Raw genomic sequence first — 23,376 nt, 5'->3', positions numbered from 1 at the left:
TGCTGTGCATGGGGTCGCTATGAGTTGGAAATGACTCGACGGCACTTAACAACAACAACAACACAATGTTTAAGTTGGAAACAATGAAAGAGGATAGATGGAAAATATGGCTTTGATGATATAAATGATGCCAGAGATTGCATGCAAAATGTTGAAACACCAACAGCCTACTTATTGGACACATCTTTTTCATCAACATACATGGTTACTACACATGTGGACCTAGCCAGATGGAACACACAGGAATCAAGTAAACTACATCTGTGGAATGACATGATGGAGAAACGCAGTATCATTAGATAGAACAAGGTCAGGCCTTGGCTGCTAAACAAACTGTCAGTTCCTGAGTTGGGTCCGACTCAATGGCATATAACAACAATAACAACAACAAATTTCAAGCTGAAGCTGAAGAAAATTAAAACAATTTCATGAGAGCCAAAGTACAACCCTGAGCATATCCCACTTGAATTTAGAGACCATCTCAAGCACAGCTTTAAGGCATTGAATGCTAATGACCAAAGAACACATGAGCTATGGGATGACATCAAGAACAGCATATATGAAGAAAGTAAAAGGCCATTAAAAAGACAGGAAAGAAAAGAAGTTAGAGCCAACACAAAAAAGATACATGCACAAGCATGTTCATCACAGCACCATGTACAATAACAAAAAGGAGGAAACAACCTAGGTGCCCATCAACAGAAGAAAGGATAACCAAACTGTGGCACATACACACAATGGAGTACTATGCAACCCTAAAGAGTAACATAGAATCTGCGAAACACTGCACAACATGGATGCACTTGGAGAACATTGTGCTGAGTAAAATACGTCAATCACAGAAGGACAAATATTGTACTAGTCTGTTATTGTAAAAAGTCAAGGAAAGGCTTATATATGGAAGGCAATTTTCTTTGTTGGTTCCCAGGGATGGGAGGGGAGGGGAGGAAACACTGCTAGATAGGTAGAGACAAGCACTGATTTGGGTGAAGAGAAGGGCAATGTACCAAATCTGAGTGATCAACACAGTGGCACTGAGGAAAAGGAAAACAGAGAGAGTGCATGGGAGGTACAGAAAACAAAAATGAACTCTTTTGCACATATAGTACTGTGTTGTCAGTGAAGGCAAACATTGATCTATGGGTGGATAGATGGAGGACAGGCTGAACTATTAGGTATGTCTATGCAGGGGTGAGTGTGCCCATGACCATGTATAGAGTTGGCAGACAATATTTCTACAAGGGTATTCGTATGTTCTGCAAGAATTCCCAGGTATATAGCACAAGTGACAAGGGAAAAGGTTGTAGTCACTTCTTGGTCACAGCCAGCTATCCAGAGGGAGTGAGTAGTTAGACCTTTGAGCTCAGGACCATGGTCACAGGGGACATCAAGCTCAACTGGCATAATATACTACACAAAAACATTGTTCCACATCCTACTTTGGCGAGTAGTGACTGGGATCTTAAAAGCTTGCAAGTGGCCATCCAGATGCAATGATGGGTCTCTCCTCATCGAGAGCAAAGAAGAATGAAGAAAACCAAAGATTCACGGAAACAATTAGTCCAAGCTACTGGTACACCATGCAATCTGTAGCCTATATGACTCTGAGACGAGAAGAGCTAGATGGTGCCCAGTTACCAACGTCAATCACTTGGAGGGTGATCTATGTATGAGATCCTGGATAGAGTAGGAGAACAATGTGAACAAAACTCAAAATTATTAAAAAATAAAAAAGGGGGGGTACTTCTGGTAAGATGGAGGAATAGGCAGGCAAGCGACACAAACCCTCTTCAGCAAAGAAAAGAAAAATCAATTGACAGAGATACAGAAGATAATCCTGGAGCCCTGAGCTTTGAAAAGAACTATACAGAAGTGGATTAGGCACCAACTAGTGGAAAAACCTGAAGGAAAACAGTGAGTACAGAGATGGTTGGAGCTGTGGACTGTCAGCTACTCCGATGGGACCAACAGCCTGAATATTTCCAAGTGGTGTTGGGACCTGAGAATTGACCTAAAGATCACCAACGGCTGCAGGGATAACTGCACTGGTGGCCTATGACTAGGAAGGGAAACAGCAAGGTGGGAGACAACCTGACTTTCTGTGTCCGGAGGGTGCAGTTATTTTTTTTGTTTACATGTGGCAGCCATTTTGGATATTTAAAGTGACCAAAGGTGCAGCCATTTTGAATCTTTATAAGTGGCAACCATTTTGGATTTTAAAGTGATAGCATTCTCATTTGGATTCCAGGGACCTAAGAATGGGCTCTGTTTGCCAAGGTTGGCAGGGACATACGAGAGGCTGACAACAGGAAAGGAGACAGGTGGTGAATATATAAGTGCTGCCCACTAGCAAAGAGAGGAGCACAGCACAGTACCCTGCTTGTGTAGATAATATATAAACAAAACAAAGAAAATGAAAATGGTGGGCAAGTCACTCCAACATACAATCACCAATTAAATACAAACACAAAAACATCACAATGCCTCAGAGACAACAGAGCATCACAGTCCACACAAAGAGATAAAGCAGGAGAAACAAGGGACCAGGATACAGACCCAAAATGCATCCCTGAGGAAGATGCAGCACTGGAACTCCCTGATAAGGAATTCAAAAGAATTATATTTAGGTATCTTCAAAGGATTGAGAGACAGACCAAAGAAAACACAGAGGAAACCCTAGAACAATTTCAAAAGACAATACAGGAAGAAAATGACAAATTAAATGAAAAATTAGAAATGATACAATATCTACACACAGAAATTCAGAAGATTAATACTAAATTCTCAGAAACAGATAAGACATTGAATGGGCAAAGAAGCAGAATTAGGGAGACTGAAGGCAAATACGTGAACACTTCTTTGGAAAGGGATCAATCAGAAAAAAGATCAAAACAAAATGAAGAAAGCCTAAGGTTCATGTGGGATACCATCAAAAGGAATAACATACATTTAATTGGAATTCCAGAACAAGAAGAGATGAATAAAATCACAGAGAAAATTGTCAAAGATTTGTTGGAAGAGAATTTCCCTGGTATGATGAAAGATGAGAATATATCCATTCAGAAGTCCAATGAACCCCAAACAGGACAGACCCCAAAAGAAAATCATCCAGACATATCATCATCAAACTTACCAAAACCAAAGATAAAGAAAGAATCATGAGAGCAGCAGCGAAAAACAAAAAGTTACCTATAAGGGGCAACCAATAAGAGTAAGCTCAGATTTCTCGGCAGGAACCATGCAGGCAAGAAGACAATGCAATTGTACGTATAAAACCCTGAAAGAGAAAAATTTCCAACCAAGAATTATGTACCCAGCAAAACTGTCCCTCAACTATGATGGTGAAATTAGGACATTTCCAGATAAGCAGAAATTAAGGGAATCTGTTAAAACAAGACCAATCTTACAAGAGATGCTAAAGGGTGCCTTTGGACAGAGAAGCAATAACAGCCAACAACTGACCATTAACAAACATGATGATACAACCCAGAAACCAACCCAGCTATGTAAGTATGCAAAGTAAATAAGCCTACAAGATTGTAAACAGGGAACCAGGGACATCAACTGACAAATGTGGACAACTACAAACCAAAAAAAGGGGAAAAATTGTGTTGCAACAGAACTTGTAGATGGTAGGGAAGTCAAGACAACTACAAGACAGAATGGACTGTTCTAAACTTGGAAAGGAAACTATAAATCACAGGGTAACCTCAAAGAAAAATGATAAACTTTCACATCAAAAAAGAGGACCAGCAGAAATATTAAACAAATACTAAAACAGCAATGAAGGAAGTGATAACACGATTCATAAACAAAACGAGCTCAGCATAGAAAATTATTTGTTGTTGTTATGTGCCGTCAAGTTGGACCCGACTCATAGCGACCCCTCCTTAGGTTGCCGAGGCAGTATCACTATGGAAGTAGATTGCCCAACCTTCCTTCCGAGCAGTGGCTGGTGGATTTGAACCACAAGCCTTCTGGTTAGCAGTCAAGTGCTTTAGGCACAATGCTACCAGAGCTCCTAATTATATGGAACAAAGAAATTGACACCACAAAAAAGGACATAACAAAAATGACATCAACAAATTCATATTTGCTGATAATTACGTATCTGGCAAGGGACTTGGCTCTAAGATTTATAGTGGAAGAGTGGATGACCGCTGGAGAAGACAAAGTAAAGAACTGTAATAAAATGTGCAAAGAACTGGAGTTAGGAAACCAAAAAGGAGGAACACACTCAGTATTTTTCAAGCTGAAAGAACTGAAGAAAAAATTCAAGCCTCAAGGTGCAATTCTGGATTCTATGAGCAAAATACTGAATGACACAGGAAGCCTCAAAAGAAGGTGGAAGGAATATACAGTCACTGTACCAAAAAGAATTGGTGCACATTCAACCATTTCAGGAAGTAGCATATGATCAAGAACTGATGGTATTGAAGAAAAAAATGTCCAGGTTGCATTGGTAAAAATCAAGGAATTGATAGAATACAAATTGAGATGTTTCAACAATTGCGAAGAATTTCGAAGACCTGGCTGACTGGAACAGAACCATATTTGTGTCTATTTCACAGAAAGGTGATCCAATAGAATGCAGAAATTATAGAACGGTATCATTAATATCACATATAAGCAAAATTTTGCTGAAGATAACTGAAAAATCATTGCAGCAATACATCGACTGCCAGATATTCAAGCCAGATTCAGAAGATAACATGAAATGAGGGATATCATTGCTGATGTCAGATGGATCTTAGCTGAAAGTAGAGAATACCAGAAAAATGTTTACCTCTATATAAGTGACTATGCAAAGGCATTCAACTGTGTAGATCGTAACAATTTATGGCTAACATAGTGAAGAACAGGAATTCTAGAACACTTAATTGTGCTCATGAGGACCCTGTACATAGATCAAGAGGCTGTCATTCAGAAAGAACAAAGGGATGCTGCATGGTTTAAAATCAGGAAGGGTGTGCGGCAGGGTTGTATTCTTTCACCACACTTATTCTACCTGTATGCTGAGCAAATAATCCAAGATAGTGGACTACATGAAGAATGCAGCATCAAGATTAGAGGAAGACTCGTTAACAACCTACGATATACAGACGCATAACTTTGCTTACTGAAAGCACTTAACTGATAAAGATCAAAAAGTACAGCCTTCAGTTTGGATTGCACCTCAACATCCTCATCATAAAGAAAACAAAAATCCTCACAATTGGACCAATAAGCAACATTAAGATAAACAGAGAAAATATTAAAGTTGTCAAAGATTTCATTTTACTTGTACCCACAATCAATACCAGGGAAGCAGCAGTCAAGAAATCAAATGTCGTACTACATTGGCAAATGTGCTGCAAAAAACCTCTAAAGTGTTAGAAAGGAAAGACGTCACTTTGAGGACAAAGGTGTACCTGACTCAAGCCATGACGTTTTCAATCACCTCATAGCATATGAAAGCTGGAAATGATAAGGAAAAGAAGCGGTGATAGATCTGAATTGTCATGTTGGTGTAGAATACTGAAAATGACACGGACTGCCAGAAGAACAATCAACTCTGTCTTGGATGAATAACAGCCAGAATGCTCTGCAGAAGTGATACTTCGTCTCCCATACTATGGACATGTTGTCAGGAGAAACCAGTCTCTGGAGAAGGACATCATGCTTGGAAAAGAAGAGGGTCAGTGAAAAAGAGGAAGACCCTCAATGAGGTGGATTGACACAGTGGCTGCAACAACAGGCTCAAACGTAACAAAGACTGTTGAGGATGGTGCAGCGTTTCATTCTGCCATACACAGGATTGCTGTAAGTTGGATTGACTAGACAGCACCTAACAACAACAATGTAGGAGAAAATATTAAGTTAATAAAAGGTAGAATAAAAATACGAAAACATTACACATATACAAATTTATGTTTAACAATTGTAGGGTACAGAATCTACTTTACTCAAGTAAAGTGGCCTTTGTCTGTGGCTGTGGAGAAAAAAACCTTTGTAATAATTGAGGTGCCTTGGTCTAAGACTTCCAAGCCACACCAGTGGATTTGTGCTGGTGAGTGGTATATTGGCTAGGAAAGACTGACCTGGGAAGTTGGTGTCAACTACCCTCAGGAGACATGATTTTTGTCTATTGTGTAGGACCAGCCAATAAAAAGTCCAGAACACTAAGGATCAGAGGGCATCCTTGTTGGAGAGAACATCTGCTCTCAGGAGGGTAGTGTCTCACTGGGGCTTGTAAACTTCAATGCTGGGAATCTTGCCAGACCTTTCTCTATGTATCTTTCTTTGTACTCTTCTTGGCTATAATGAGTCTGTAGTCCTAAGTACAGTATACTCTTTATCAATTCTATGAGCTGTTCCAGTGAATTAACAAACCTAAAGGGGTAGTAGGAGCCAGCAAGTCAGATCAGAAATTAAGGGTGTCTGTGTGGACTCCTAAGTTTGTGGCTGGCATCCTCAAAGGGTAATGAGAAATTAGTCTCTAATCTGTAATCAGCAGATCAGAAGAATGGGGTTAGTGGATTCACCAAGTTTGCAGCTAGAATTTATTTGGTAGTATGAAGGATGCTGTCTTTTTCAATTGTAAGCTCTGACTTAGCTCTGGGTGGACAGGGTCAGAGAGAATGTCATGGGGCAAGTGGAGATGTGGATGGAGAATTAAGAATGTAGGACTGAATCAATCCAATCCACATTTTGGGGACTGGATTCATGGTGATCCTTACTGTGCAACCCTAAAGATGAGGGGTTTTTTTTATTTTTATTTTTTAAATAGCTGGATTCTTCCCTATTGAGCTGAAAATAAAGATGAAGTTTATAAGAAAAGTTAAAAAAAAAGAGAAGACTATATAATTTTCAAGGTCATTGTTATTTTAAGGGGAGTTTCCTAAGGTTTGCTGAACAAATCTTTATTTTCACTTTTTTATGGTGTCCTATTTCTCTGGAAAGTTATTTCTGAGAATGGGGAAGCAGATCAGCCACTGTATAGTGACACCTGCAGTATTAAAATAGTATTTCCAGTATGATTTCTAGGTTCCATGGATGACACAAACTTAGTTTTGTTAATTTGGAACAAGAGGTTACAGACTATATTCAGATACACCAAGTTGAGCTTCTGATGATAAAATATTTTAATAATGATAATTTGGCTTTTAAATTCACCTCAAATAACTAATTCTTTAATCCTTTACATTTTAATGCTAAGGATAGAAGTCTTAAATATTTGGTTGCTGTTAAACCATTATCCTTAAGACACTAAGTATATCATATCAGATGCCAAAGAGATTTGTAATATTTACTTTCCCAAAATAATTTTTGCATGTGCTTTTCACTCTGCTCATTAACTTAGTTGATGCTTCAATCCTGGGCAATTAATTAAGTAATATCACATAAGGTGGGTTCTAAAAGTGGATCATAAAGCAGGATTAAGAAGAGATTTTTTATGTCCCCATAAAACTTGAGAACTGTCAGGAAATTCAACAGTTTTAATTTTCTAACTATTTCACATAATTTTCTATGAATAATGGCTGAAAGTAAGTTTAGAAATATCATGATATAAAAATGGGCTCTTCAACTGCACAAATTCTCTATTAAAACATTATTAACATATTATTTTCCCAACAAAGAAAAAAACACAGAAGTCACAGGAAGGAACTGATCATACTTAAATTAGTATCTCTGTAACATAAAAATCTAATACTTGATTCTAATACAAAACATGTAAAATAATTTCTCAATGGAAGTCACCATCCCTTGTTGTTGTTGTTGTTGTTATTTGCCGTCGAGTCGGCCCCGACTCCTAGCGACCCCTCCTTGGGTTTCCGAGGCAGTTATCACTACGGCAGTAGGATTGCCCAACCTTCCTTCCGAGGAGTGGCTGGTGGGTTTGAACCACCAGCCTTCTGGTTAGCAGTCAAGTGCCTTAGGCACTATGCTACCAGAGCTCCTCACCATCCCTTAACTTTCATCAAAATATATTTTATCTTTTTGTGAGAAATATTTGTGGAAATAAAATTACAAAGCCCAAACTAACCTGAGAGCTCTGTACACAGGGATAGTTCACTATAAGGATGTCTCCTAACCAGCATGGAGTCCGTGCCAGAAAGCCCCATTGCTACACTATAAAAGTACAATTTTAATGAGGTTAATTTTCTGAATTTTCTACCCTTTCTATTAAGGTAAATAAATGAAGACAAAAAAGCACTATTGAACATACATGATGAATTTCTGAAATTATTTTACTATATGCGAAGATACCATTCTTATAAACAGATGAGCAAAATATTAAGGAATACGTTGTTCTAACTTCAATGTCAGGAAAAATGGTTAGACATTTTGGCTATGTGACCCTTTAATAAAATGTAGCTGTAACATATTTGGGAAATTTATAATAGGTTCTATTATTATAAATAACCACATGCATGGAATGTATGAAGCCAACGTAACAGTGTGTCAAGGAATGAAATGTTTGTTTCCAGTATTTTCTACTTAAATATCTCTAAATATTCTGTACTGATATTGAGTGATTGTTTTTTCTTAAACCCTCCCCTTACCCTCCTCAGCATGTGGCTCACAACTAGTCCTAAATTATTCCCTCCCCTCCCCTCTTCACCCTGGTAACCTACAAAGTGAGTTCCCTTCCTTAAGCAAACCCTTCTTTTGTCTTTTTACAGTAACGGGCTCATACAATATTTGTCCTTCTGTGATTGAGTTATTTCACTCAGCACAATGTCCTTTTTTATTATTATTAATTTTTTAAATAAAAACAAACAAAAAAATAAACTCAATGGTATCAAGTTGATTTCAACTCCTAGCAACCCTCACTGGGTTTCCAAGGGTGTCAATCTTTATGCAAGCAGATTGACTCATTTTTTTTCCACAAAGAGGCTCGTGGGTTTGAACCACTGACGTTATGGTTAGCAGACAAATACCTTAACCACTATACCAACCAAAACCCAGTGCCATAGAGTTGATTCCAACTCATAGTGACCCTCATCAGGTTTCCAAGGCTATAAATCTTTATGGAAGTAGATTGCCTCTTCTTATTCCCATGGAGAAGCTCGTGGGTTTGAACTGCTTACTTTTTGGTTTGTAGCCCAATGCCTTAACCACAGCACCACCAGAGCTCCTTTTTAACTATACCACCAAAGCACCTTAATTTTTTAAACATCAGTTACTAATTTCAGACACAGATATTAAGCATTCACTGGATTAGAATATTCACTATCTTCCTTTATCCTTGAAATGTTTATTGAGTGCCTACTAAGCACAAAGTTTCCATTTTGGGCCAAGGAATTTTTGAGAGAAATTAGATCTTCCTCATCCTCCAACTAAGTCAATTTTATCTCTATTTTTACGTTGTTGTTTTATGCTCAACACTTCCCTGCAAGATCAGGAAGAAACAACAGTCTTTAGTGAAATCTGTGGCAATTTTTGAGTAATGAAAAAAGACTCAAGTCATTTTTCCCTAGCTCCAAACAAATGATAAATTCAGTTCAACAATTTTCCTAAAAATCACTGAGAAAAAAATTATTAGAAATGCTTTTCAGTTCCTGGAATGTTTTAATGGTTAATTAAAGTACAAAAAATTACTTACTTCCAAGCTTCCTCTTTTTATTGGATTCAACACTAACAATTTCTTCAGAAGATTTTCACAGTCTGTGGACATATAGAAGGGAATACGGTATTTCCCTCGTAAGACTCGCTCCCGCAGTTCCTTACAAAAGCAAAAGAAATCATTTACAGCTGGCTTTTCAAATTATCACATTTGAGAATAACTTAACAAAGTTAGCTGATACCTTTAAATTTTGGCCATCAAATGGCAATGAGCCACTGACTAACGTATAAAGAATGACTCCAAGACTCCACACATCCACTTCAGGCCCATCATACTTCTTTCCTTGGAAAAGCTCAGGAGCAGCATAGGGTGGACTTCCACAAAATGTGTCCAATTTGCTCCCAACTGTAAATTCATTACTAAAACCAAAGTCAGCAATTTTAATATTCATATCAGCATCAAGGAGAAGGTTTTCAGCCTAAGAGGAAACAACAAACAGGACAATGTAAAAAGCCTACATAAAATAAAAAATACGCATTATAATTGTTTCAGCTCACAAACAATAATTTCTTGCTTCTCATTTAAAAATGCAGTATCAAATTTCAGAAGCCCAGCATGGTACTTCAGTGTATAACTATTCAGAATTATATCTAAGATTGAATTTTAAGGCTATAAAGGAAAGCTCTCATTATATAAACATATGCATCTGTTTAAAGTATGCTATTTAAAACTTTTTTCCCCAAACAGGTTATATAAAACCCAATTTTTTCCCCATGGTAAAAAAAATATCTGTACTTTAATATAACCTATTCTGAAGACTGTAAGTCATCATAACACTAATCCCTCTTGACCACAAAGTTTACTAAAAAGAGCTCTATTTTAAAAGGGTATCACTGGTGAATGCAAGGCTCAACAGTATATCCAAAATAACTGTCATTAGAGTGTTCTGTGACTAATGAATTCATTCCTTTGTCCTCCCTTTTAAAATGCTATTTCAACAAAGTACTATTCTGTCAGTAAAACAAAGCAATACAGCTGCCGTTTGATCTGCTGTCTGTTTTAAACTTCCTTTTGTTGTTCTAAAACTAGACTCTCCTCTAGAGGTACGTTAGGGTAAAAAGCAGTGACATTTTTGTCCCTATGTTTTGAGATGCTGGTTTTCCTAAATCCTCAAAGAAAAATCACTCAAAGAAAAAGTTTAAATGTGCCTTTTGAAAATGCAAGCAATTCAATAAAGGATTTGTTTTTGCACGTTTTATTTTAAACTCTATGTTATAACCGAGGAGCTCTGGTAGCGTAGTGCCTAAGGCACTTAACTGCTAACCAGAAGGCTGGAGGTTCAAATCCACCAGCCACTCCTCAGAAAGAAGATTGGGCAATCTACTTCCATAGTGATACCGCCTCAGAAACCCAAGGAGGGGCAGCTATGAGTCGGGTCTGACTCCACAGCACATACAACAACAACATGTTATAACCAAAAGATAAACAAAGTTACAGGTTACCTTGTAGATGTATTTTATCAAGCCCCCAAAAGGTAATCAAAGTTTGCCTAAAATGAAAGTCTGAGTTCTCTATCATTGGAGGGTCTGAAAGTCCTCAGAGCCAGGCACTCAGTCCACATAGACTTCTTCCTCCTCCTCCTTTTCTTTTCAAAGGTGTACCAGCTCAGAATATTTGTTTTTGTTTTGTTTGGAAAATGGAAATACACCTAGCACCCAATAATATGCAATCAAGAATGTGTTATCATTTATGGCATATTATCTAAGTAAATCAATTTGGGAGATTTATTTATATTATAATTTTTAAAAAACTTTTCTTTGTGATTTGGGTGCAACTTTAAAGAGCAAAATGGTTTTCCATTCAACAATTCATACATATTTTGCTTTGTGAAATTCATTACAATCCCCACCATCTAACAGCACTCTTCTCACTTCCTCCCTGTGTTTACTGTTCCATTCACCCTTCTTTCCTATCCCTTCCTGCCTTCTGGGCTTTATTCCTGAGTAACTGTTGCCCTTTAGATATCATATGGTGTTCTAAGAGCTATGTACTTCCCTGCTGTTACTGATCACCTTATAGGCCTGTCTCTATTGTTTGCCTGAAAGTTGAACTATGAGGTGAGAATTTATGGACTATGTGACAAAATCAGGTAATTCTGAAGTTCTGATTTAAAAGCCTGGTCACTGTAAATTTCCAAAGTCATCTGTGAGCAATATGGATTTTTCTCAGTCTCTTTAAAGATGTCGAGGATGGATATCATAGTAAGCAGCTGTCTCAGAAAAGGATAAATGGAGGAGGTTCCAAGATTTCCTTTCAGATGTGTACAGAAAAACTCCCTCCTCCAGATTGGAGGGAAAATGCAGGGTATTGAACAAGATTTTTTTGCAGACTGTTTCATATAATAAATGAGATGATAAACTGGGAGTAAAACATACAGGCCAAGAAACAACCCTCTTCTTTCTCTTCTTTTGGATAAGTGATTTCTTTTGTAATAGCTCAGGAAAAAAATGAGAAGCAGAAAATTTAGAGGAGTAGAAAATTTGTAAACTTAGAAAGAACCAAAATACAGGATTAGACTTTTGACAACAACTGGCAGGGTTTATCCCAGGAAAGGAAGGATGGTTTAACAACTTGAAACATATTACTTAAATTCACCATGTCAACAAATTAAAAGAGAAAAATCATTAGGATAATTTCAATAAATGCAAAAGATGTTGATGACATTTCAGCAATCATTAAAGATTAGAAAAAAGAAAAGAAAAAAAGCTGTTAGTAATCCAGGCATAGAAGTTAATTCTTCAGTTCAGTAAAGAATAGTTACCAAATTTTACACTAAATATTAAACTCAATAGAAAATTATTTTAAAACAAGGAACATAGTCAGGATACATGATAACACTAATTCTTTTCATTATTAATTGGAGGTCCTAAAAGGCACAGGATGACAGAAAAGACAAAAGGTATAGGAAAATGAAATGAATGAACAAAATTATCTGTATTGTAAAAAAATAACAAAAACAATTATGTTACTATACAACACAACCTTATATATATATTTCATACTCATATGTATTAAATATATTAAATATATAAGAGTATATATTTAAAACTATACTATTTTCAATTACAACAAAAATCTAAAGATATCTAAGAACAAATCTAACTAACAATGTATAAAGGATTGACAGATAACAAATAACTTCACTGAAAGAAACAAAAGACCCAAATCAAAAGAAAGATATACCATGTTTACAGATGGTATGATTCAAAAAAAGGTAATTTCTTCTAATTAATTCATAATTCAATGTCTTTCTGAATGCAATTCCAACAGGATATTTTACAGAAATTGGCAATCTAATAATAAAATCCACACTGAAGTATAAAAAAGCCAAGAACAGTCAAAATATATTGGACAAAAACAACGAGGGAACAACCATCATATGAGATATAAAAACTTAATGAAAAGGTACTGCTGGAAGGACAAAAAGATCAATGGAAAAAAATAAAGCTTGGAAAGAGACCCAGGTATTCATGGGAGTTTTGTATGTGAAGGAGATAGCAGTCAGAATCACTAGAGAAAAGATGGTTCAGTAAATGCTGTTGGGACAATTAGCTACCCGTATACAAAAGAAAGGATAAACTACATACAAAAAAAGCTTTTGTATAATTATAAACACAATAATGGTATGTGTTATTTGTAAAACAAAAACATCAATTATTGCAGAAGTATATAAATTAAGATATGAAAGTTTTCTCCACTCCATAATCAGATGTCCCAGAGGTAATCATGTTTTTCTCATGGCAATAAAACACACATGCATTTGCAAATATATAAACTCACTCTAAATGGCATCATATACTATATACTACTCTGCAAATTGTATTTTACAAAAAAATATCACAGCCGTCTTTCACATCACAATATGTGGATACAACTCATTTTGGAAGCTTTAGTGCGCCATAGTATAAATATTCAAGAATTTAACCAATCCTCTATTAACAGATCTTTCAGTTTTTTTCACATTGGTTTTTTGGGCTAATACTTAAGTTCACTGCAAGCCTGGCTAAGTGTTGAAGTAGGGCTCTAATGCCAAACCAATTTGCAAAGATTGTGGGAGCTCCCTGCCAAACATTCCAGGATATCTCTGTCAAACCCTAACTGAACACAAGCTAAGGAACAGACTCCACTGTCGATATACATCCAGAAAACAGTGCTTGCAAACCAGTTGGGGGAAGTTACTAAACAAATGAACCACTAGCGCATTCAACAACTTAAAACAAAAGGAAAACTGTAAATCCTGGCAAAGGGTGAAAATGTGATTTCCAGACTTAGCAGATTATAATATGCAAATGTCCTGGTTTCAACCAACAAAATCACATGCCATACAAAGAAACAAGAAAGGATGGCTCATTCAACAGATCTAAATAAAGTGACAGAAATCATCCTATGGAAGCCTAAATAATGGATGTACAAGATAGAGACTTTAAAATAATAGTATTAAATATGCTTAAGGAGCTAAATAAAAGCATGGGCAAAAAAATCAAAGGAAATCAGGAAAACAATGGATTAACCAAATGAGAGTACCTACTGCTGCTCTGACAAGAATATACCACAAATGGGACGGCTTTAACAAACAGGAGTTTATTCTCTTACATTTTAGAGGGTTTAAGTCTGAGTTTAAGGTGCCAGGCTCTAGAGTCTGGGTAAAAGCCCCTCAACCTGGCTTCAGCTCTGCCTCCTGTTCCCAGCCCATGGAAGCAAGAGGCTTTTCTTCACTCAGACACAGTCCTGATGTTACCAAATCATACAGCAGGCTATTAATTCAAGTCCACTGAAAGTCCCAAGGTCAGCAGAGCATGGTAGGCTGCTAAACAACGACAGGCTACATGCAGGGCTCAAGCATGCCATAAGCCTAGAGAGCATTTCCAAAGCTGCTTCTCATATACAGGAAGGAGATCACATCCCTAAAGCAGCTGCTTGTGGTAGATCCCACCCATGGAGTTCACTGGCAATCTCATCATGGGGAATAACTACCACCAGCTGCCCAGCCACTCAACCAAGCCCAGCCAAGTTGACATACAACCTTAACTACCACAAGTATCAATAAAGAGATAGAAATTTAAAAAAGGAACTAAATAGATCTACTAAAACTGAAAAGTACAATAAACGAAATGAAATGTCACTAGTGGAATTCAACAGTAGATCTGAACTATCAGAAGAAATAATCAATGAGCCTAAATATAGGAAAACTGGAATTATAGGAAAGAAGGAGCAAAAAGAAAAGAAATGAAGAAAAGTGAACAGAAACTAAGGGATTTGTGGGACACCATCAAACAGACCAACATACTCATCATTGGAGTCCCAGAAGGAAAGAGAGAAAGTGGCAGAAAGAATATTTACAAAAACAATAGCCAAACCTTTCCAAATTTTATGAAAAATCACGAATCTATATATCTGAGAAGCTAACTGAATTCTAAAAGTACAACAAATTCAAAGAGATACACATTATAACTCTCAAAAACCAAAGATAAAAAGTGAATCTTGAAAGCAGCTTAGAAAGAAGCAAATCATCATATATAAGAGATCTTCAATAAGATTAAGCACTGATTTCACCTTAGAAACCACGAAGCCCAAAAAGCAGTGAGATGGACATATTTAAAGTGCTGACAGAAAACAAGTGTCAACCAAGCAATCTATATCTGGCAAAACTGTCCTTCAAATATGAGAATAAAACTAAGATATTCCACGATAAACAGAAGGTAAGAGATTTAGTTATCATGATAACTGCCCTATAAGAAATGCTGAAGGGAGTGCTTCAGGTTAAAAATGAAAGAACATTAGAGACAGTAACTTGAAGCCTCATGAAATAAAATCTTCAGTAAAGGTAATTTCATGAGTAAATATAAAGGCTAGTTTTATGGTGTTCTTGGTAGTAATTCTACTTGTTATGGTCTACATGATTTAGAAGACAAAAAATAATTATAAATGTGGTTATAGGGCACAGAATGTATAGAGGTGTAATTTGTGACAACAACCTAAAGAGGTGGTATAGGAACAGAATTTATTTATTTTTTTAATTGTGATTTGGGTTAGGAATAGAATTTTTGTATGCTACTAAAGATAAGTTGCTTAACTAGGTTGTTATAAATTTTAAGATGTTAAATGTAATCTCTACAGTAATGAAATAGAAAATATCAAAAAAGCATACAAAAAGGAAATAAAAATTAATCAAAATGGTTCACTAGAAGAAAATAAACTAAACCCAGAAATAGGCAGAAAGAATTGGAGGAAATAAGGAACAAAAAAGTTACAAGGCACACAGAAAATAGTAAAATGGCAGAAGTAAGTCCTTCCTTATTGGTAATTACATTAAATGTATTAAACTTTTCAATAAAAAAACAGTGATTGGTAGAATCAATAAGGAAATACGATCCAACTGTATGCATTATAGATCCAAAGAACCATTTTAGATCCAAAGAGACAAAATGGTTGAAAATGAAAGGATGGGAAAAAATAGTCCATGTAAACAGTAACCAAGAGAGTGAAACAGGCCATACTAGCATCAAAAATAGATGTTAAGTCAAAAGCTGTGACAAAAGACTAAGAAGGACATCATGCAATGATTTTAAAAAGTCAATTCATCAAGAAGATACGACCCTTATAAATATATATGTTTACTTAACAATAAAGCATAAAATATTTTAAGCAAATGAGAGAATCAAAGTACTTGATTGAACAACACTATAAACCAACTAGACGTAATAGAAATCTACAGAACATTGCAGCCAATGACAGCAGAATATTTATCTTTCTCAAATGCACATGCATCATTCTGTAGGACAGATCACGTATTTGGTCACAAAACAAGTCTCAATAAATTTTAAAAGAATAAAATCATACAAAGTATATTATATGGCTAATATGAAAGCAGAAATCAGTAACAGAAGTAAAACTGAAAATTTCAAAAACATGAAAATTAAAAACACTATTAAACAATGAATAGGTCAAAGAAAAATCACAAAGGAAATTAGAAAATACTGAGAGATGAATGACAATCAAAGCACAACATAGCAAAACTTGCAGAATGCAGTAAAGGAAAAGCTCAGAGGGAACATTTTAGCTGTAATTGCCTACATTACAAAGGTATGTTACATCAGTAACATAACTTTACATCTCAAAGAACTGGAAAAAAGACTAGCAAACAAAGCTTAAAGCTAAAAGGAAAGGAAAAAAAGGATTAGAGTGGAGATAAAGAAATAGAGAACAGAAAAACAACAGAGAGCATCAACAACAAGAAGTAGTTAGTTTTTTGAAAGATCACAACATCAACAAATCTTTAGTCCATTATTGTAAAAGTCAAGGAACGGTTTATATATGGAAGGAATTTTTCTTTGTTGGTTACTAGGGGTGGGAGGGGAGGGAAGAGGAGGGAACACTGTTAGATAGATAGAGATAAGTATTGATTTGGGTGAAGAGAAGGGAAATGTACCAAATGTGAGTGATCAACATGGTGGCACTGAGGAAGAGGAAGACATAGAGAGGTACATGGGAGGTGCAGACAACAAAAATGAACCCTTTTGCACACAGAGTACTGCACTGTCAGTGAAGGCAAAGGCGGGTATATGGGTGGATAGATGGGTGGGCAGGCTGAACTATTACATATGTCTATGAAGCAGGGAGTGTACCCAAAACCACGTATAGGGTTGACAGACAATGGTTCTACAACTGTATTTGTATGTTCTATAAGAATTCCCAGGTGTATAGTAGAGCTGACAAGGGACAACGTTGTAGTCACTGCTTGGTCACAGCCAGCTACTCAGGGGGAGTGAGTAGTTGAACCTGTGGGCTCAGGACCATGGTCGCAGGGGTCATCAAGCTCAACTGGCATAACATACTACACAAAACATTGTTCCACCTCCTACTTTGTCGAGTAGCGACTGAGATTTAAAAGCTTGCAAGCAGCCATCTAGATGCAACGATGGGTCTCTCCTCGTCCAGAGCAAAGAAGAATGAAGAAAACCAAAGATTCATGGAAACAATTAGTCCTCGTGACTGGTACACCATGTGATCCTCAGCCTATACGACTATGAGACCAGAAGAACTAGATGGTGCCTGGCTACCACTGTCAACCACTCAGAGCGGGGAAATCTATGAAGGAGATCCTGGATAGAGAGGAAGAATAATGTGGAACAAAACTCAAAAATCATTTGGGAAAACAAAACAAAACAAAAAAACAGGGACCAGGTTTGCTGGTCTGATAGAGCCTGGTGGAACCCCTGAAACTATGGTCCCTAGCTGCCCTTCAGGTCTGGAATTGAACCCACATGGGTGGCTTCCAGCCAAACAAAAGACAGGCATATTAGTTGAACATGTACCCAAGGTAGATACACTCCTTGGAGAGAACAATCATGGGAGAAAGAAGGGCTGTTTATGCATAGGGAGACAGCTCAGGGGGCAGGAGTGCATGGAGGAATGGACACAGGGAAGAGGTAATTATCGGGAAGAAGTGGAAGGTGAGCTGTTGCATTGGGGTAAATTGTAGTCAATATCATGAGACAACGTGTGTGTGAACTGCTGTATGGAAAGTGAATTTGCTCTACAAACTTTCACCCAAATCACAATAAGAAAAATCAACAACTCTTTAGCTAGAAGAAAAGAGAAAATAAGGAAAAAGATGCAAATAGCTAACATCAGCCGAAGTGAAAAGACATCGCTACCAATCATATAGAAATAAAAAGGGTTTTAAAAGAATTTTGTCTTATCGCTATCAGAAACACCAGAAGTCTGTGGCTTTAACAAACAAATTTATTTTCTCAGATAAAAGGCAAGAAGTCTGAATTCAGGGTGCCAGCTTTAGGGGAAGGCTCTCTCTCTCTGTTGGCTCTGGAGGAAGTTCCTTGCCTGTTTTCAGGTTCTGTTCCTTGGTGATCTTCATTTGACTTGGCATATATCTTCCCCTATCTCTACTTGCTTCTCTGTGCCTATCTGTTCATTTCATATCTCAAAGGGGACTGGCATAAGATACACTCTATACTGACATGGGATCATTAACATAACAAAGAAAACTCATTCCCAAATGGGATTATAACCATAGGCCTATGGGTCAGGCCTTGTAACACATATCTTTGGGAGACACAGTTCAATCCATAATAAATACGATGAAAGACTGTACACCAACAAATTAGATAACCTAGATGAAATGGGAAATTTCATAGAAACACACCAACTACCCTAAATTAACCGAAAGAAATAAAAAAAAATCCCAAGAAATGCAGAAAAAGGAAAAAGTTTGAATCAGTAATCAACACCCTTCCAACAAAGAAAAGTCCAAAACCAGATGGCTTCATTGGTGAATTCTACCAAACATTTAAAGAAGAATTAACACCAATCCTTCCCAAACTCTTCAAATAAAACAAAAATTAGAAGAGAGAAAACTTCCTAACTCATTCTATGAGGCCAGCATTCTGGTGGTACCAAAGCCAGATAAACAGACCACAAAGTAACAAAACTGTAGCCCAAACCCATAAGATTTTAGACCCCTTATGGATATAGACACAAAAATCCTCAACAAAAACATCAGCAAAGCAAATTTAGTATCATATCATACAGATTATACATCATGGCCAAATGAGATTCATCTTTGAAATACAACAGTGGTTCAATATAAGAAAATCAATCAATGTAATATACCACATTAATAGACCCATATGATAATCTCAATTGGCACAGAAGAGGAATTTGAAAAAAAACTTGCATGATAGAAATACTTAGCAAATTAAAAATAAAACAAAATTCCTCAATATGATAAAGGATATTTGTGAGAAACCCATACTAACATCATACTCAATGGTGAAAAATGTAAAGCTTGCCCTCTGAAATCTGGAAAAAGACAAGAATGCCCATTTTCACCACTACTATCCAACACTGTACTAGATTTTCTAGCCAGAGCAATTAAGCAAGAAAAAGAAATAAATGGCATCTAAATGGGAAAGGCAAGAAGCTCTGGTAGCATAGTGCCAAAGGCATTTGATTGTTAACCAGAAGGTGGGAGTTCAAACCCACAAGTCACTCCACGGAAAGAAGACAGGGCAATCTACTTCTGTAGAGATTTACTGCCTCGGAAACCCAATGGGGGTTGCTATGAGTTGGAAATGACTCAACAGCAGTGAGTCTGGTTTTATAAATGGTAAAAGAAGTAGTAAAACTATCTATCTCCATTCGCAGATGACCTAATTCTATATGCAGAAAAGTCTACTGAATCTACAAGAAAGTTACAAGAGTTAATAAAGGAATTCAGTGAAGTTGCAGGATACAACATGAACATAAAAAATCACTTATGTTTTTATACACCAAAAAAACTCTCACTACTGTCAAGTCAGATCTGATTCACTGTGACCTCTCCTTGGATTTCCAAGGTGGTATCACTACGGAAGTAGATTGCCCAACCTTCCTTCTGAGAAGTGACGGTGGGTTTGAACCGCCAGCCTTCTGGTTAGCAGTCAAATGCCTTAGGCACTACACCACCACCAGCAATATGCAAAATGACAAGGAAATTAAGAAAAGAATTTCATTTACAATTGCACCTAAAGGAATAAAATACCTAGGAATAAATTTAACTAGGGAGGCGAAAGATTTGTAAATCGAAAACTGTGAAACATCGCTCAAAGAAAATAAAGAAGACCTAAATAAATGGAAAGATATTCTGTGTTCATGGACTGGAAAACAATATTAAGATGTCAGGCCTTTCCAAAGCAATGTACAGTTTCAACACAACCCCTATCAAAATTCCAAGTTCCTTTTCCCCTCCTTTGGCAATAGAAAAGCAAATCCTCAGATTTACATGGGAGTGCCAAGGGGCCGCCAAGAGCCAAAACAATCTTGAAAAAGAAGAACGAAGTTGGAGGACTCACACTTCCCAATTTTAAAACTTACTGCAAACCTATAGGAATCAAAACAATGTAGTACTGGAATAAGGATAGAGATACAGACCAATAGAATAGAATTGAGAGTAAAGAAATAAATCCACACATAAAACGTTAATTGATTTTCAATAGAGATGCCAAGTCCAATCAATGGAGAAAGAATAGTCTCTTCAACAAATGATGCTGGGACAACTGGATCTCCACATGCTGAAGAATGAAGCTGGACCCATTATCTCACATCATATATAAAAATTAATGCAAAATAAATCAATGACCCAAATATAAAAAATAAAACCATTAAACTCAGAACAAAATATAGGAGTAATGTTTTAGGACTATGTTTTTCACAATAGATTCTTAGACTTGACAGCAAAAGTATGAGTATCACAAGAAAAAGCAGATAAATTGGATTTCATAAAAATTAAAAAAAAAAATCATGCATCAAAAGGTATTATCAACAAAGGGAAAAGATAGCCTACAAAATGGAGAAAAATATTTTATATACCTATATCTAATAGGTGTTGAATATAGAGAAGATAAAATAACTCCTCCAACAACCACAACAGAAAAAAGATCCAACTAAAACAATGGGTTAAAGACATTGTTCTGGTTACCTAGTACCACTCTGACAGGAATATACCACAAATGGGATGGCTTGAGGAAAAAGTTCAGGAAGCTAGAAGTCTGAGTTCAAAGTGCCAGGCTCTAGGAGCTGTGTGAAAGTCTTGGGCTTGGGCTTCAGCTCTGCCTCTTGCTCCTGGCTCACTGAAGCTACAGGCATCTCTTTACTCAGGCAGCTACTGGCTGCTGAGGTTAACAAGCCGAAGGTCAACAAGTAAAATGACACAGTCCCGATGTTACCAAATCACATAGTAGGCCATTAACTCAAGTCCATTGTAAGTCCCAACGTCGGCAGTGCATGGCAGGCTGATGAACAATGACATGGCTACACGCAGGGTCCAAGAGTGCCATAAGCTAAGAGACCATTCCCAAAGCTACTTCTTATATATACCGGAAGCAGACTACATACCCAAAGCAGCTACTCAGCTGCTCCAATAGATTCCACCATAGAGTTAATTACCAATCTCACCATGGGGAATAATAACTACATTCAGCTGCCCAGCCATTCAACCAAGCCCAGCCAAGTTGACACAGGAATGTAACTACCACAGACATGAATAGACATTTTCCTAAAGAAGATATACAAATAGCCAATAAACACATGAAAAGATGCTTGACATCATTAGCCATTAGGGAAATGAATCGAAACTATAATGAGTGACAACTTCACAATCACTAAGAAGGATATTCACCATTCATCAGTCACTGTGCCATATTGTTGTGGCTTATGTGCTCCTGTGAGGCTGGAAGATATGCCTCTAGTATTTTAAGAACCAGGAGGGTCACCCATGGTGAACAGGTTTCAGCGCAGCTCCCAGACTAAGACACAGACCAGGAAGAATGATGGGGCCATCCAGTTCTGAAAAAATTGGCCACTGAAAACCTTCCTAATAGCAGTGAAACACCATCTTATCTATTAATGGAAAACTTTATGAACAGCCATGAAACACTGTATGACACAGTGCCAGAAGATGAGCCCCACAGTTTGGAAGGCACTCAGAATACAACTGGGGAAAAGCTCCCTTCTCCAAGCAGAACTGACCTTAATGATGTGGATGGAGTAAAGCTTTCAGGACCTTCATTTGCTGAAGGAGCATGCCTCAACATAGGAAGAAACAGCAGCAAACATTCATTAATAATCAGAACATGGAATGTATGAAATATGAATTTAGTAAAATTGAAGTTGTCAAAAATGAAATGGAATGCACAAGCATTGATAGCCCAGGCATTAGTGAGCTGAAATGGACTGGAATTGGCCATTTTGAATCAGACAATCATATGGCCTACTATTCCAGGAATGACAAATTGAAGAGGAATGGGGTCACATTCATCACCAAAAAGAACATTTCAAGATCTGTCCTGAAGTACAATGCTGTCAGAGATAGGGAAATATCCATACGCCCACAAGGAAGATTAGTTAATCCTACTATTACTCAAATTTACATACCAACCAATAAAGCCAAAGATGAAGAAACTGAAGATTTTTATCAACTTTTGCAGTCTGAAATTGAGCAAATGCAGAGTCAAGATGTACTGGTAATTACTAGGGATTGGAAAGGAAAAGTTGGAAACAAAGTTGAAAAATATGGCATTGGTGATAGAAATGACACTGGAGATGGCATGATAGAATTTTACAAGACCAATGAATTATTCATTGCAAATAGCTTTTTTCAACAACATGAACAGCAGTTACACAAATGGACCTCACAAGATAGAATATATAGGAATCAAACTGATTTTGGTTTGATTCCTGTGTAAAGAGGTAATGGAGAAGTTCAATTATCATCAGTCAAAACAAGGCCAGGAGCTGACTGTGGAACAGATCATCAATTGCTCATACGCAAGTTCAAGTTGAAGCTGAAGAAAATTAAAATAAGTCCATAAGAGCCAAAATATGACCTTGATTATATCACACTGAATTTAGAGACCATCTGAAGAACAGATTTGACACACTGAACGCCAATGACTGAAGACCAGAGGAGTTGTGGGATGACATCAAGAATACCATACATGAAGAAAGCAAAATGTCATTAAAAAGATAGGAAAGGAAGAAAAGACCAAAATGGATGTCAGAAGAGGCTCTGAAATTTGCTCTTGAACAGAGAGTATCTAAAGTGAATGGAAGAAATGATGAAATAAAAGACCTAAATAGAAGATTTCAAAAGGTGGCTCAAGAAGACAAAGAAGGGAGTTCCGGCAAGATGGCGGATTAGGCAGAAGGATTGCACAGACCCTCTTCAACAAAGAAAAGGGAAACCAATTAACACAGACACAGAAGATAAT

General features: G+C 36.9%; 1 protein-coding gene across 1 annotated transcript in view; it reads right to left on the bottom strand.

Moving 5' to 3' along the window:
- Positions 1–23,376, bottom strand: part of MARK1 (microtubule affinity regulating kinase 1) — a 123,454-nt gene that overhangs the window by 48,507 nt on the left and 51,571 nt on the right. Inside the window, exons 8-9 of the mRNA XM_042780421.1 lie at positions 9,792–10,028; positions 9,590–9,709 (exon numbers count right to left, since the gene is read on the bottom strand). Coding sequence (XP_042636355.1) covers positions 9,590–9,709; positions 9,792–10,028 — 357 coding nt within the window. The remainder of the gene's footprint in view (positions 1–9,589; positions 9,710–9,791; positions 10,029–23,376) is intronic.

Source organism: Orycteropus afer, unplaced genomic scaffold (assembly GCF_000298275.1).
Source record: "Orycteropus afer afer isolate SDZICR_OR568_19922 unplaced genomic scaffold, OryAfe1.0 scaffold00039, whole genome shotgun sequence".
In the NCBI taxonomy this organism is placed as follows: Eukaryota; Metazoa; Chordata; class Mammalia; order Tubulidentata; family Orycteropodidae; genus Orycteropus; species Orycteropus afer.
The sequence above is the reverse complement of the archived record's forward strand: the minus strand, read 5'-3'. Positions and strand labels throughout refer to the sequence as shown.